Source organism: Gymnoscopelus microlampas (genome assembly GCF_963454915.1).
Source record: "Gymnoscopelus microlampas genome assembly, chromosome: 6".
NCBI lineage: Eukaryota > Metazoa > Chordata > Actinopteri > Myctophiformes > Myctophidae > Gymnoscopelus > Gymnoscopelus microlampas.
The window spans coordinates 26,437,087-26,455,172 of NC_139943.1; the positions used below are offsets into that span (position 1 = coordinate 26,437,087).

At 40.6% G+C, this 18,086-nt stretch overlaps 1 protein-coding gene across 2 annotated transcripts in view; it reads right to left on the reverse strand.

Moving 5' to 3' along the window:
- necab2 (N-terminal EF-hand calcium binding protein 2) overlaps positions 1-18,086 on the reverse strand; it is a gene marked incomplete at its 5' end in the record, with an annotated part of 150,747 nt that overhangs the window by 5,188 nt on the left and 127,473 nt on the right. For both annotated transcript variants that reach the window (XM_084059980.1, XM_084059979.1), the window contains one exon: positions 6,478-6,590. In XM_084059980.1, coding sequence (XP_083916106.1) covers positions 6,478-6,590 — 113 coding nt within the window. The remainder of the gene's footprint in view (positions 1-6,477; positions 6,591-18,086) is intronic.

Genomic DNA, 18,086 nt, shown 5'->3' on the forward strand with positions numbered 1-18,086 from the left:
AAGGGAGGATGTGAGATGGAGGGAGAGTGGGACATGTAAGTCACAAAAGTACACATTAAAGACATATTGCTGTAATAAAAACAAGACAGTAGTTGAGATATGGGAAAAAGCCAAATGACTTGATTTCTATCCATTTACTGCTGCTGCAGCAACACAAATGGCTAATATATACTTATGTCATATGACCACGACAAAGTATAAATTAGGCCTTAACATCAACAAACTCTGACGAGGTACCATCAATAACACCCAAACAATAAAACCGCAAGCTGATTTTATAACATTATAATGTGTGATCAAATGACACAACTGACCCCGTTTGGCAGGACAGTAGCTGATAATCATCACATGTAAGTTTGATAGCTTGATACCTCACAGAATAATGTGGCATGGCAGTTGACAGGACGTTATTTAGTTAATTCAGATGCATAGGCAAACAAATCTGATCCATCATGCCACATATAGAATGGTGTGTGGACAACAATGCGAAAACAATTTGATGTGATCAGAAGATGGGATTCCATCACATGGCTTGGACAATGTTTTGCAGCCTAATGGATGTCTCTACCCTCACTTTTCCATCTCTATTTTCAAATACACGTTGAAAAACCCATTCAACTTCATCTAAAAAAAAAAAGGATGGATTATTACTCAATCCATCCATGTATGCAGTTCCTCCATTAACCTGAAGGGGGCAGCTGATGGACAGTTAACTACAAAGCTCTAGTCTACAGAGCTTTTAGATGAAGAACTGGAGCTTGAGACTGAGGGCCCTATCTTGCGCCGCCTTACTTATAAAAAAAAAAGTATAGCCGCAATCTACATCAACACGCTGTGAGCTTGTAGATCGCCTATTTTAACTATTTTGAAAGGTTTTTCAAAATAGTAAAAAATGCCTAAAAGGTTTTGGCATAAGGGGTAAGAAGGCGTGCAAGACAGGGCCCTGAGTGAGAGAAGGACAACAACACACAGTGGTACAGTAGACTTGTCTGTACACACAACTACTCATCCTTGATCCATTATTTACCACAGCTGCCCTGATGTATTCTGCTGACAAACCTACTGGACCTTTTGGTGATATTTTTAACTTGAGTGACAGCTGTTTCCGGCAGACCACTGTGCATCTGTGCAGCCCCTATTTAGGGGTCCGCCCTAGAAAAGATGGCCCAAAAATTACAAATTAAGCACTGTGCCTGGGCAGGAAACCACACCTGTCAGTCCATTCCACTATGCAGTAGAAAAACAAATTTCACCATTATTAAGAATTGCAACAGTGCTTATTGCGAGCAGCACTCAGTGCTCATTGAGGAGGGCTCACTCAATGAAATGGGAGAGGACTACAGTGCAAGAGTTGGTTGTGCAATTGAGAACTCATCCAAACACAAACACCAGTGGACATTACACCAATGGCATAAGACGTCCTAGTATGTGCTCGGAACATGACTGTACCATCAAACAACATCATCCAACAAAATTATCACTACAAACACTGGCATCTGATTGATTATGCTATTGTGACGCCGGCTCATCTCAAAAACCTTAGAGCTACTGTATGTGAAGAGCAGACTGCTGTACAGACCACGCACGATCCTACAAAAGTCAAATCTGACCTTTAAGATGCAAATGTGGCACAAAGAATAAACGGCTCTACTGTGTCAGATTCTCCAACAGTGGTACCCGAAACACCTTTCATTATTTGCTAGCTGACATGCCAATAGACATCGAATAGTTGATCAATTCAGAGTCTGGGATGATTGAGAAGTGTTTTTTTGACACTGCAGCCCAATCTTTCTTGACTGGTTACTGTATATGAGAATGCTGGAGAGATCTCCACCCTCCTGGACAACATGCACAAGGCACACAGTTACTAACCCACTCCCCTAATCCCTCAATAAACAATGACAAGAGCTCCACTACAAGGACCAGGAAACTCTGCAGAACCTGCGAAATTGAGTGGTTGATGTCGAAAGCCACTAAAATCCAGGCCCAGACAGATAGGAAGGACATACACGGTTTCGTATGTAGTTAAGACCATTTACAGTCCCAGAAACTGTAGATGCTGATGGAACCGCAGATCATTCAACTATTATCAACTGTACTGGCAGAGCTCCCTGAATAGCAAGATCTAGACCTCCCACAACATGCAGCTAAAACCCAGAATGAACCCCTGGAAACTGAAATCCCCAAGGAAGGAGGCTACCTCTGTATAAGTACACTGTATCTCTACACCCTAGAGGTGTGGAGTCATGAGTGTGTCCAACCATGGAAGGATGTCAGTATTGCAACCATTTACAACAACATAGGAGCCATTGCTAGAAAGGTCCTAGCCAAAGTCATGCTCTGCTGACACTAGCTAAATGGGTTGTGCCAGAGTCATGATACGGTTTCTGGCAATGGCAGAAAATGGCAAGACGGACACTTGACATGCCACATGACAGATCCTGCAGAAATGTGGAAGTACACCCAAGTTTCCAACGATCCTTGTACAGTTTCACTCTGGAACGGTGGCCAAAGTGGTAGTTTAGAGTGCAGACTGGAGTCAGACAAGGCTGTGTGCTAGCTCCAGTCTTATACCTTAAAATAATAATATATCTTACTAGTCTGTGTTTCACTTTTATGCAGGAGGATGGAGAGGCAGGCTGGGGTCACCATTGACTTAAGGCTTGATGGTAACCTATTCAACATTAGGAGGTTACAGGCAATCACCGGTCATTTACACCAGGTAAGCCAACAGCATGTTAAGGTAGCTCTTCACCGCACCGACGTCGGCGGCGGTAAGCATTGGAAAGCGCCTGTGGCCGAAAATCTGTAATTGAATGGGCGGTGTGCACGCTGTCGGGTCGTAAGTTGTAGGGAAGTGTCGAAAGCCAACCAAACATGCTTGGTTGGCTACTGACAGCTACTGCCCGTATAGCAGCAGGGTGCACCGTAATCAAAGAAGCACAGTAGGTTAGACAGAAATACAGGCAGATAGCCATGACGCCCTGCACAAATTATTGAGTGATTTCAAAATTGCAATTATAGCAAACAAAGTTCAAATAATGTTCAAACATGTGCAACTAAAAGCCCACGTCCTCCTCCATTGATTTTAGTCTACACTACAGCATGAGACAATGGGGCTTGCACTTGTCTATCATTTAATAGTAATTCGATCTCTCTCAAATGCTAGGAGACATAGAACTTTTTTGGTGATTCATTTTGTTTGTGTAGCCTACTGAGGTGTTGTTGTTTGTTGAGGGTGTGAATTGCCCATTGCTCACCCCAATCATCTTTTGTTAAGCAATGAGCGATTAATCACCGCGGCTCTATACAGAAATTTGCATGCAGTTTGTGATGCTCCAATAGTGGACATATGTTTGTTGGGAGGTGTTGTTGTGGATGTGAATTGCCCACTTGCCCACCCCAGTCATCTTTTGTTAAGCAATGAGCAATTCATTACTGCGGCTCTAAACAGAAATTTGCATGCAGTTTGTGATGCTTCAACAGTGGACATGTTTGGCAGTGGCAGCTGGTGGATTTTTCCCCAGGCAGTGCTACACCAAATATTAAGCCAACAATAACATGTACTATGTTATCACACTAGTTTATCTTGATAGGCCCTGCCCTGGGCTAGTAGTCATTCTTTTGTGAAAGACAGACAGAACTAATGGCATGGGCAAATTATATATATCATTTTTTATATGATCCATATCCATTCATTGCAATAACAACAGACAAAAAGTTGTTTTGTTTTATAAGTTCGCACATCGAACAGCGCCGATCTACAAGCCCAGGAGTGGGCTTGTAGATCACCGATACAGTCATTCGTCGAAGCATAACCTGAAGCATAAGCAGCAGCAGTCAGTGCAGTTCTATGTGTTTATATGCGCTGTGCGCTCTAAACCTGCGCACGGTGGCCCCGTATACTTGCATTGAAGAGTGAACTGCGCATGTGCGAAACTTAACATGGCGAACCTATGGTAAAGATTGGCCAATCAGGATAAAGTACCCATTTTTAAGCTTAATTTTTATAGTGTTCCAGTTCCAATTTTGTCTGCTCATTTTTTAGTGTCTTCACTTCCAATTTCACTTGCTTAATCTATATTCTGATTGAGTTCTCTGTCCTGATTGGATAAAATTGGAAATGAAACTGAAACTTAAACGAAAATGCATTTTCTGTTTTATGAAGAGCTGGAGAGACAAGGAGACTCCTTTTACTGAACAAACATTCTATAGCAATGAGTACTATCAGAATATAGAGCTATTTAACACTTATTTTAACCAAAGAAAATCACTTACCCTACCTTTAAGTTTAGGCAAGGTACAATGTTTTTTTATCTACTTTGTATGGAAGATTATACATTTCACTCACTAGTCATTAACTATAGAGATGTCCGATATTATCGGCCTCCCGATATTATCGGCCGATATTAGCATAAAAATTGATATCGGGAAAATATCGGTATCGGTTTAAAAAAAAAAAAAAAAAAAAAAAACTTTTTTTTTTGCTTTATGAATAAGTTACAGGAGTTCTTACTGTATATGGTGTGTGTGATATGAAATTTGAGTTTACCCTAATCACAATAATCCCCGCATATATCGGTATCGGTTGATATCGGTATCGGTAATTAAGAGTTGGACAATATCGGTATATCGGTTATCGGTAAAAAAGCCAATATCGGACAACCCTAATTAACTATATCATATTTACCTTGTTGGTTTGATCATTTAAAATATATAGGCTATAGAATATATTTTAAAGTGATATTTTTTCAAAGGAAGATCTAGGTTTGGGAGAGGTGGTGTGGCGCACTAGCGCCCTCTATGGACGGGCCGCAAATGATGTTTGGAGGTGTTGTTGGGGGAAGGTGACTTGCTGCCCAAGTGCCCGTCCATCTATCGTTAAGCAGAGACGTCGGGTTAAAATTAATCATTTTCGGTCTGTCTTTCAGCCACGGGGCAAGGGCTTAATTGGGTAGGCAGTTGTCTACCCAAGTTGCCAAAATTGGAATCACGATTATTGATAATGACAATTTTTGTTATTTTTTTCTAATGTCTGTGCTGCTAATTGTGCTTATCAGTTCCATATATTTGGCTTAATGGTTTCAATTAATTGCCAAGCTTCACTATCACATAATAGTGAAACATATTCTGTAGGTATTTCACTGTGTTCTGACCGCATGGTGCCTTATCCTAGTGGTCTATAAATATATAAAAAGTAGGAATTGAAATAATCCCAAAAAGGTAGCACATCCTAAATCCAGCCTTCATCAGAGCATTACTCTTTTGTTTATTGGTGTGTGTCAATAAAAATGTGGAAATGTGAGTACTTTGTCCTCCATTGATTTGGGATTTTTTCTATTGACTTTATATGTATACTGGATTTTGGGTCTAGCACTCCACTGAGAAAACCCATTGTTGATGCGCAACCTCTTTTTCTTATTTATCTGTAAATATATAGCTGCCAAGAATGGGTTACAGTCTAATTGATTATCTGTTTACTTAATTGTATAATTAATTACTAAATTAAGTAAACAGATCTATCTGAGTGCAACCCTTTGTTTGCAACACTAGACCATACCCGGTGAAGTGCGCAGGCGAAAGTAGTTGGGGTTATTGCACGTCCTGTCGCACGTCCCGTCCCGTCAACACCTAGTCCCCCCCCCCCCCCCCGCGCGCGTCTTACTATTAGTAATAATAGAGCTAATGTAGCTGCAACTATGAAGCTCCATTACTAAATGGGGCTGCAATATTGCGGCTACCAATGGTAGTAGTACAGCACCTGATAACAATTAAAAGTACTGTAAGTCATATTCTTGGGTTAAAACAAAAAGTTTTTTTTGTGTTTTGCTAAAAAGTTAAAGCTTTATATTCTGACCACCTCTCCAAGCTCTTCATTAAATAGAAAATACATTTTCAGGTGGGTTAAAAATGTCATCCAATCAGGAGAGAGAACCCATATATAAACTTACATTTTGTAGCGTTCCAGTTCCAATTTTGTCTGCTCATTTCTTTTGTTGCACTTGTCCTTTCCTGTATCCCGCATGAGTTCTCTCTGATTGGATCAAAATGGTATCCCGACAAGAACATGTATTTTCTGTTTACTAAAGAGCTGGAAAGATGGGTAGATCCCTGTTACTGAACAGAGTGTCTGTTCAAAACAACAAAGATTACTGGAATTTAGAGCTATATAAAAAACAATAAATCAGCAGTGGTTCTCAACCTTTTCCGGATCAGGGCCCATTTGGAAATCTCAGTTAATGGGTCGATGGGTGGGCCGCATGCATTTTCATGTTTATTGTTTATTCTAATGATCAATCAATTGATTGTGTTCCGGCTTGGATTAATATACTTAATATTAATGTTATTATCAATATAATATTTGTGTTTTGGCAATTATTTGGGGGCCCACTTGCAATATCCTCAAGGCCCAGGTTGAGAATCGCTGATTTACAGCACCTTTAATGGTGGATGTATAGCAGCAATAGTTACACTTACTGGAAGCAGTCCCTTTGAGCAGAGACGTTCTTCAAGTACTGTTTAAGAGCCTCACAAAAATCACCAAGCTTCTTCTGGGATACTACCATCTCCTGACGGACCAGCAACAGGGACTGGAGAAAGATAGAAAGGGGAAAAGCAAAGAATAAGAGAGAGAAAGGGAGATAGAGAAGACAGAGAGATATTAGTTGTCATGCATACAAGATGCTTATCGTCGCTGTCAGGCGGACACCTTGTATGTCCAAAAGGTTGCTACTAAAAAAATAACCTGTTCTAATGGATCTAATAGTAGTTGTCAAATTGTCAAACATACAGTAGCAAAAATAGCAGATCTTCAAGCTCACACGTCGCATTGCGGCATGTTGCTATTTTTGCTACCTTTTTGTGACAAAATAGGTTATTAATTTACAAAAAAAAGACAAAAGAAAAGTTGAAATAGGAGATACATTGTTTCTGCATAACAGCGGCATTATTATAGTTTTAAAAAAAAGTTTTTTAGCAAGCATTGGAAATTGCCACATCTACTGTATCTATACATTTCAAGATCTAGTGTCACAGATAAACTTGGAGAGTGTCACAGATGAACTTGGAGAGTGTCACAGATGAACTTGGAGAGTGTCACAGATAAACTTGGAGAGTGTCACAGATGAAGGTTTCTGCCTAGTGGGAGTTCGGTCGGACCAGTGATTATTTACAAGGCAATTCTTGTATGCTCCACTACCTTTGTACTTTTATGTTACATCTGCTGGATGTTACTCTTTGCCTTCTCAGGACTTCCTTACGCTTTCTGTCCCACAAGCCTGTAAGGAACTTGAAAAAAGGGCTTTCGCATTTTCAGCGCCTTCGGCATGGAATGATCGGCTAAGTACCTAGAAATGAGATCCGATGATCCTGTTAACCGGTTTTAAATCCAAATTGAAGGAGCTGGAGGCAGTTTCTATGAACTGTCAATGTTTTTAGTTGCTAGGTTTTGAAATATAGTTTTATTTCTGTTTTAATTCTGTTATTTTGATTTGATTTATTCCTAGTTTTACCGTGTTGCTTTTGCACTGCTGTCTGTTTTGTCCCAGGGCTCCCTGGGAAAAGAGCTATTTAACCTCAGTGGGATTTTACTCCTGGTTAAATAAAGGTCAAATAAAAAATAAAATGTATAATCATATGGATTCAATGCTTTAATAACCATTGAACCCTGTAGCCCAAAGTCTGCAATATTGACGCTGATGCCTATTGATATGAGTTAAAACTCAATATTGCTTCTGTTGCTTAATCTGAAGTGCTTGGTTACCCTCCTACTGTGTATGTGAGTGATTTCCCTGAGGCCCAATCACACTGCACTCTCACTGCCTGATGCCCTCACATCTCCTCGTCTCCTGCACAGTATGAAGCTCATAACCTCATGAAAAAAAGCCATGGAATGCCTGTGTGTGTGTGTGTGTGTGTGTGTGTGTGTGTGTGTGTGTGTGTGTGTGTGTGTGTGTGTGTGTGTGTGTGTGTGTGTGTGAGAGAGAGAGAGAGAGAGAGAGAGAGAGAGAGAGAGAGAGAGAGAGAGAGAGAGAGAGAGAGAGAGAGAGAGAGAGAGAGAGAGAGAGAGAGAGAGAGAGAGAGAGAGAGAGAGAGAGAGAGAGAGAGAGAGAGAGAGAGAGAGAGAGAGAGAGAGAGAGAGAGAGAGACAGATGGAGAGAGAGAATACAAGGATGTGAAATAGTGGGGGTAGGAGAGGGGTGATATAACTATAAAGGCTATCATCCTTCTATTAATTCACGAAACGTGTGTGTGTGTGTGTGTGTGTGTGTGTGTGTGTGTGTGTGTGTGTGTGTGTGTGTGTGCGCGTGCGTGTGTGAACCGACTGACCAATGCTGTAACTTCATCAGTCAGTCAGTCAGTCAGTCAGTCTGTCTGTCTGTCTGTCTGTCTGTCTGTCTGTCTGTCTGTCTGTCTGTCTGTCTGTCTGTCTGTCTGTCTGTTGGGGTGGTAACTGGTCATTAGCACATCAAACACACCCCACTCTCCACCCAAGGAAATACAGGTCAATTACCGGTACTTTAAATAATTTAACAATACACCAGTTCTAATCAACACATCACTTATATCCATAAACCATTCCAGCAAAGACTCCATGTTATCCGTAAACTCAGTGCTGTTTCTTGCACCGCACCTTGTTTTGTTGCTTTACAAAAGCTTGCTGTACTGTTTCCCATGCTTCTTCCACCATCTCCATCAAAAACAAACATACTGCTTCTAATGTCATCAACCTTCCTGCACCCAAACTCTCAGACATGAATGACAGTGCCATCACATGCCTAGTACACACATAACAGCAAATGACACTGAGGATCACACCCTCAATCATTACTTCACAATACTGCCATCTGGACGAAGATATGGAACCTCAAAAAGTGTGTTCCCCTCTGCCATTGAAGCACTGAACAAACTGCCTCACTGACAATAGTGTGTGCTGGGATGTATGATACTGTATGGAGACTATGTATTGCCTTTATCTGTATGCTGCTGTGTTTCTGTCTGTGGTAAAATGAAGTCAACATCATACTACTGCCATAGTGGCTGAATATCCACTGCTCATCTTCCTTCACTGTGACTCACCCACTTCCTCACTCTCAGTCTTTCTCTCTTCTCATCAGCTCCCCCCTCTCTTCTCCTTCCAACTCCAACTTCACCTCCCCCCCACCAATTCCTCTCATCTCCTTCCCTTTTCCTTTCTCCCTTCTCACTCTTTATACCTCCTTTGCTCTAGCCAACTTCCTCTTTCTCTCTCTCTCTCTCTCTCTCTCTCTCTCTCTCTCTCTCTCTCTCTCTCTCTCTCTCTCTCCTTGCTGCCATCCCTGTCTCTCCTTACAAAGAAAGAGAAGTAGTTCTGCATTCATCTCTCTCCCTGCTAGAGTACAAATTTAATTAAATTCCACTTATCTGTATGAAAATGCTGCTGTTGTTCACAAGTGTCTTTGCTGGGCTCTGATTGTCTTAGAGCAGACTTTTACAATGCCATTTAGGCTAGTCCTGTCCTTCACAACCCATTAAACCAGCAAATAAATGAGACAGTTAGAAGTCTTTCAAAAAATTAATGTTTCACTAGCAAGCACCACACTATAGAGCCTGAGTTGTCCCGCTCCGACCCATCCCGTTGGATTTCTGACCATTCCTGTCTGTTATTGCACTGGTTTAATTTCTGAACGCCCACAGTTCATTTCTGACCGCCAAATACATTACAAACAGAAACACAGAATGACAGACAAAGTGAGAAAGAGAGACAGAGAGACAGACAGACAGACAGACAGACAGACAGACAGACAGACAGACAGACAGAGAGAGAGAGAGAGAGAGAGAGAGAGAGAGAGAGAGAGAGAGAGAGAAGGGGGGGGGCAATACAGCACCACCGACAGCAACCCAGTAGGCTCAACAGTAGATTATTAATAAACATACAGATACATATAAAATACCTGTCAGTAACATTTTGTGGTAGCAAGATTTATAGACTGTCAAATGTGTATTTATTCTACTTATATTCAACCTTGTAGAACATAGTCTAGATTAATTCTCTCACACGAAAGTGCTAATTTAGATTTGACTGCAGCTGTCAATCTAACAGCTGACTTCCCCCACGGACTGAGACTTTTACTTCTACACACTGTGTCAGCATATAATCTATCCTAGCTAAGTGCATACTATACATGGACGTCCTTAACGTAACCAGTCAAACACAGACATTCCTAACTTAACCAGTTAACATTATTAAATATTGTACTGTCACTTAGTATAGCCTGTTCATGCTGAATCTGTTGTGCGGAAACATTGTAGAGTCCACCGTGGCATGGTAGCACCCGGGCACAACAAACCCCCAAAAACAAACAAAATTGAGCTGATCTGAGGTCCTAAAGATCTTAATGAATGCAGAGGTGACATGCTTGGGAGGACCAATGCCTCATGATTTGAATTAAGTGTTCTGCAATTTTGGGAGATTGAGGTAGCGCGAGTGATGAATGGGAGAAATGGCAGACAAGGAGAGTATGAAGCATAAGTGCTGATGGAACCAGAATCAAGTGGCCACTTGGCCGGACTCTGAGATGAAGAGGGGATCTGTTAACTTCACACTCTGGGATTTCTGGAAAGGATTCAGCCATGGTTGAACTTTGAAGAAAAGTACGAAAGAATAAGCTGAATTGATTAGTTTTATTTTGCTTTAACTAAAAAAAACATGGTGTGTCTGAGAAGTAAAACAGGTCTGGTATGCAAGCGTGACACCAAGTAAGCACAAGGCTTCTAAGGTTCGAGCAAAATGAGACATGCTGTATCCAGAAAGAACGGCATGGATGCATGTTGACAGCAAGTCTACGGTAGGGCTCTTGGCGTTGAAGTCCTCGGAGGTGCGCCTACTATAGCGTATATTCTGAAGAGAGCAGAGGAAGCAACTTGGCATTCCCTTGCGAGCTCCTGAGGCCATTCTGCTGCGAACCATCTTCTGTTGTGGAAAGATCTGAAACTTGAAAGAAGGAGCGGCATCGTTGTAAGATCTGATGCTGTGTGGTTGAGTCAGTTGATCAGAGAAGATCCCATTCCTGTTGGCGAGAAGGTTGAGCCAAAGATGGAGCTCAACACAGCTTGAACTGCAATTTGAGAGTGATGGGATGGTGATCGAAAGCAAAAGAAAGACAAACGCTCGCCCTCTGTAATGATGCACAGGGTGAAGTTGAGGTGGTGACAGGTGTTGGAGGAAGTTAAGTTGACGAGCAAGTGGTGGTGAGGAGGAAGTGGGCGATCAGAAGGATCGGGCTACGTGTGGACATGGGTGGGAATGGAGCAAGAAGAAGCTGGTTGAGACAAGGCACCACATAGGGAGCATAGTAGTGCTGCACAGATGCATAAGTAGATTGCATTAGCTAGCTAGTTTGTGTGTGTGTGTGTGTGTGTGTGTGTGTGTGTGTGTGTGTGTGTGTGCGTGCGTGCGTGCGTGCGTGCGTGCGTGCGTGCGTGCGTGCGTGCGTGCGTGCGTGTGTACACACTGTGTGTGTGTGTGTGTACACACTGTATGTGTGTGTGAGAGTTGTTCCCTTGTGAATGACTACAAGGCCTGAATATTGTTGCCTGCACAGAATGAGTGTGTGTGTGTGTGTGTGTGTGTGTGTGTGTGTGTGTGTGTGTGTGTGTGTGTGTGTGTGTGTGTGTGTGTGTGTGTGTGTGTGTGTGTGTGTGTGTGTGTGTGTGTTTTATATAAGTGAATAAGTGTTAAATGGGACATCAGTCCAGCTAGTAGTAGCAATCTGAAACTGCCCTTTTTGGGATCAATAAACTTGTCTGAATCTGAATCATGTTCATGAGTATGTATGCTTTGGCAGGGTAACCATGTACCTAAACCATAGAGGTTTGAGGATTCTTGCTGTTCTCATTAAAAAATGTTCCTGCTCTCTCCCAGTAAAAAGAAAATGCACAGTTATGGGTCCTTTTTTTTTACTGTGTACCTTCCACAGCGAGAGAACAAACAGGCACATAAATTGTTTTTGTGATGATACATATTAATGCCGCCTGCTGTTGAATACCTGAAAATAGTTCACCATAAATGATCACAGCAGTGCTTTTTTCTCTGTTATAGAAAGAGACACAGGGAAAGGCAGAGACAGAAATTGATCTATATTTAGAGATCATAAGATCTTGCATAACGTACATGCATTTGCTTTGAGGGTTTGTGCTTTAGAGCCCAAAGCGCTTAAAGCACAGAGAGAGAGAGAGAGAGAGAGAGAGAGAGAGAGAGAGAGAGAGAGAGAGAGAGAGAGAGAGAGAGAGAGAGAGAGAGAGAGAGAGAGAGAGAGAGAGAGAGAGCATGTATGTGCAACCAACCAGTGCTGTGATTGTGTGTTTTATTGGCATGTCATTTAGTTTATCTGTCAACACTACTGTTTATCTGTTGCCATTACCTAAACTGCTGTCATGGGGAGACAACATTACTGCAACATAACAATTGCGCTGCCAAAATCTACATTTGGATGTTTGTCAGCAAAGACCGCAATGTGTGTTATGTGTACATACAGTATGTATGTGTGTGGCTGTGCGTGTGTGAGTGCATGCCTGTGAGTGAATGTGCATGTGTGCGTGCACACTCACACATCAGGGGGTTATTATTCTACTAGGTTCTGTCACAGAAGTGGTCCTAATAGGACTAACACACACACACACACACACACACACACACACACACACACACACACACACACACACACACACACACACACACACACACACACACACACACACACACACACACACACACACACACACACACACAGATGTCCTACCAACTCAATTAGAAACACTACATTGCCCAGCAGCTTCTCGAAATCTAATCAGCACCACTCCATTAGCCATTGTCCCCTCCCTGACCGAATCACTGCCATAACATCACCACCCCTCTGACACTGTAGCCCTGCAGAGTAACACCCTAACACAGTGTCAGTGGCCTGGCTAACACGGATACTGGAGCTCTTCTTAACCCATTAAGACCGGGAAAGCAACCACTTTAACCATTATTTTATACTTTGGCTATTCAAAAATAGCAGATATACAAGCTGGCACTCTGTGCCGTGCTATGAGCTTGTAGATCTGCTATTTTTGAAAAATCATGAAAATGTTTGCATTTGGCCGCGGACCCCCATCTCAAAATGTTTTGTTCCAGGGACCCCCAGAAGCAAAGATTTGCTACAAGTTTGTATATCTGCAATTTTTTTAATAGCCAAAGAAATAAAAAAATGACACATGATGCTTTCCCTGTCTTAATGGGTTAAGGTAGAAGAGCCAGTAGATAATTAATAACATATTATGTGAGGTTGAGTGATTCTCAATCTTTTAAATATCAAGGACCCCAATTTGATATGCATTAGACCATTTGATATGACCAAAATCTACCACTCAATGACCCCCGGGGGATCCCCGGACCCCACGTTGAGAATCAGCGGTATATTAGGATATATTTGTTTGGAGCAAACTTATACTGTTGTATCAGTAGTCTGATACCATTCAGTTTATATTTAGATACATGAAAGTCCTCCTGCTCTAGGGTTTGTGTTTTATAAAACAAAAAAAATAAAACAAATATATATAAATGGTTTCATTTGCATCCAATAGTTTTAAAATGCTCTGCAACCATAGCAATAAAATCTATTTTAAAGCTGCAGTGTTATAATAACCTTTAATGCTGCTTGTAGTTAGAGGACAGGTTGTGCTCTCTGTCAAAATGATTGCCTCCCTCCAGTTCTATCTCCTGCTGCCTTTTTGAGCTCGTACACCGTTTTTGAATTGAACACTGTGGTGGTTTAGGATTTAATATTTCATGACAGTTACACGATTTGTATTAAATTGTTATTTCCACAGCTGAGGGCATGGTGACTTCCCCACACCCAGAGGCCATCATACATTGGTACTGCATTGGCGTATTCAAACAATTATTTGTGATGGTAGGGCTTTATGAAGCACAATAGCAGAGGCAACCTGTTTAAAGGACAAGTTCACCCAAAATATTTTCTATCAATTACAAACCTCATGAAGCCTTAAATTCATGGAGATTTTTTTATTTTTGTTGCATTCCTAAGTCAATGATTTGATGACCGGCAAAGTCTCTGGTAGGAGACTCAAAGATTCCTATTTGTTCTCAAATAGACTCAGAGAGTCTCCTACTGACCGATGATCTGGTTATCAAATTATTGGCTCAGCAATGCGACAAAAACAAAAATAGTCTCCATGTATTCAAGGCTTCATGGGGTGTGTAATTGATAGAAAATAAGTCTTTTTTTAGGATTGAACTGCCCCTTTAAGTGTGCAGCTACTGTACTTACGCCTAGTAACGTCATTCATACTTTAAAATGTTCATCTTACTGTGGACATGTTTGCCTGAAAAGGAATCTTTGAAATGTTGGATAGTATTAGAATTGTACTCCTTTAAAAGTTTAGAGATTTATAATGGAGGCGGAAGGAAGGTTTTGGGACCTAAAAAAAACACTTTCACCTAGAAACTCCATTCACAGTACAAAAATTCCCCCTTACTGTGGACATGTCAAATTTCTCTTTTGGGCCTTGAGTCCCAAGACTCAAGGCCAAAAAGAGAAATTTGATGTCTCCGCGGGAGTAATTTTTTCGAATCAAGACCCAAAAGAAGGTGAACTGACTGTAAAGATTCAAAATGTCATATATAGAATAGAAACCCCATTCAAACTTTAAAATGTTCATCCTAATATGGACATTTATGCCTGAAAAGAGATCTTTGAAATGTTTCATTGTTTTAGAATAGTACTCCTTTAAAAGTTCAGAGATTTATAATGGAGGTCGATGGAAGATTTTGGGACCTCAAAAAAACACGTTCACCTAGAAACTCCATTCACAGTTCAAAAATTCCACCTTACTGTGGACATGCATGCTTGAGATTTTTTTTTTGGTAGCACTTTACAGTAATGACCCGTTATAAAGCATTTATAAACGTTTATAAGTAGTTTGTAGACTATTAACAAATCATTAACAACTTGTTTGTTGACATTCGTAAATGATTACTAAAACCTTTATAACTACAGTTACAAATCATTTGTAAAGTATTAGTAAGTAGTGAACTATTCATGAATAAGCCATTTATATACATCTGTAAAAGATTATTAAATCATTTGTAACGACCCATTCTAAAGCATTTATAAAAGTTTATAAGCAGTTTGTAGACTATTAACAAATCATTAACAACTTGTTTGTTGACATTCGTAAATGATTACTAAAACCTTTATAACTACAGTTACAAATCATTTGTAAAGTATTAGTAAGTAGTGAACTATTCATGAATAAGCCATTTATATACATCTGTAAAAGATTATTAAATCATTTGTAACGACCCATTCTAAAGCATTTATAAAAGTTTATAAGCAGTTTGTAGACTATTAACAAATCATTAACAACCTGTTTATTGACATTCGTAAATGATTACTAAAACCTTTATAACTACGGTTACAAATCATCTATAAAGGTATTAGTAACTATTCATGAATAAGCCATGTATAATACATCTGTAAATGATTATTAAATCATTTGTAACTGATGTTACATAATATATACAAGCTATTGGTAGCTTGTTCATGTTTAACATATGCTTTGTTAAACATTCCTAAAGTATCTATAAATCCTTAGTACATGTTATTATGTGCCCTATAGTAAAGTGAAGACAGTTCATCATTTACAACTGTCTGTTAATGTGTTTGTTCATGTTTAACATGCTTTGTAAAACATTCCTAAAATATCTATAAATCCTTTGTACATGTTATTATGTGCCCTACAGTAAAGTGAAGACAGTTCATCATTTATGACTGTCTGTTAATGTGGACTTTCTCCTTACCTGTTGCAAACTACCTGGCTTTCATGAATGCAGACACCAAACAATTACTAGAATTATCATTCATGTTAAGCAAATGATGTGTAAGACATTCGTAAAGAGTATGTAAACCATTTGTGGTGTTAGGGATCAAAAAAGTCACTACAAAGTACTACCAATCAACTCTAAATTGCCTGAAACGTACTCCTAACAGGTTTTTGGGGGGACGATTTTGGCCTCCACACTTAGTGATTATTTCGGATTTAACTTTCGTTTCGGTGGTGACCAACTTTCGTTTCGGTAGTTTGATTACAAAATGTAAGTTGTGTAAAAAATAATCTGACTATACTAAGTTATTTGTTTGTTTAAGTCAGGCTATACTCTACTCAGAGTCATAAGTTTACAAAATGTACTAAAGTACAGTGAACGTCTGTGTGGTTTGTCTTCATCACTGAAAATAACGTACATGTAAACTGATGTCATGTGCAGTTGGGGTAAAGAAACACAACCATTTCACTCCTAATAATACCTATTTGATTTGACATCCTGACTTAATGCTGTAGCTGAGGCTTGAACCTGTTACTTGCGGCTCACTAGTCAGTGACTCTATCCATTCACCTACAGCTGTTTCCTTGGAATCTGTGGTTCTGAAACGTTTTGTTGTCAACCCCCCAAATTGACATGTATTTGGGCAGTGGACCCCAATGTGAAAAGATGTAGTGTCAGGGCCCCCCATGAAAAAGATTTATATTTATGCTGTAACACATTTTTTTTAAAGTTATTTGTCTTGTTTGTTGTTCAAGTCAAAGCACCAGGAAGGCTGTACTTGTCAGCCATCTGTTAGCTCAATGGGTTGAGACGCAGTATTCATGATCCAGAGGCCATGAGTTCAAATCCCATTGATGTCTTTCCTATGATTCTTTCCTTTGCAGACTGGCTTCCAGAAGATCAACTGAAAACTACCAGGAAGGCTATATTTGTCATCCAACTGTTAGCTCAATGGGTTGAGACGCAGTATACATGATCCAGAGGCCATGAGTTCAAATCCCATTGATGTCTTTCCTATGATTCTTTCCTTTGCAGACTGGCTTCCAGAAGATCAACTGAAAACTACCAGGAAGGCTGTACTTGTCAGCCATCTGTTAGCTCAATGGGTTGAGACGCAGTATTCATGATCCAGAGGCCATGAGTTCAAATCCCATTGATGTCTTTCCTATGATTCTTTCCTTTGCAGACTGGCTTCCAGAAGATCAAGTGAAAACTACCAGGAAGGCTGTACTTGTCAGCCATCTGTTAGCTCAATGGGTTGAGACGCAGTATACATGATCCAGAGGCCATGAGTTCAAATCCCACTGGTGTCTTTACTGTGATGCTTTCCTTTGCAGACTAACTTCTAGAAAAACAAGTTAAAACCACCAGGAAACCTGTAACTCTCAGCCAACAGCTTAGCTCAACTGGTAGAGCGTCTGTCCAATAACATGACTTGACTTAACTTGAGTGGGTTCGATTCCCACTCGAGGCAAGTGTCCCCGGTAACTTGGGGCAACGGATAAATTGACTGATATCCTTAGTGATGCTTCCCTTTGCAGACTAACTTCTAGAAAAACAAGTTAAAACCACCAGGAAACCTGTAACTCTCAGCCTACAGCATAGCTCGACTGGTAGAGCGTCTGTCCAATAACATGACTTGACTTGACTTGAGTGGGTTTGATTCTCACTCGAGTCAAGTGTCCCTGGTATCTTGGGGCAACGGATAAATTGACTGATATCCTTAGTGATGCTTCCCTTTGCAGACTAACTTCTAGAAAACAAGTTAAAACCACCAGGAAACCTGTAACTCTCAGCCAACAGCATAGCTCGACTGGTAGAGTGTCTGTCCAATAACATGACTTGACTTGACTTGAGTGGGTTCGATTCCCACTCGAGTCAAGTGTTCCAGGTAACTTGGGGCGAATCGAACCCACTCAAGTCAAGTCAAGTCATGTTATTGGACAGACGCTCTACCAGTTGAGCTATGCTGTAGGCTGAGAGTTACAGGTTTTCTGGTGGTTTTAACTTGTTTTTCTAGAAGTTAGTCTGCAAAGGGAAGCATCACTAAGGATATCAGTCAATTTATCCGTTGCCCCAAGTTACCGGGGACACTTGACTCGAGTGGGAATCGAACCCACTCAAGTCAAGTCAAGTCATGTTATTGGACAAACGCTCTACCAGTTGAGCTATGCTGTTGGCTGAGAGTTACAGGTTTCCTGGTGGTTTTAACTTGTTT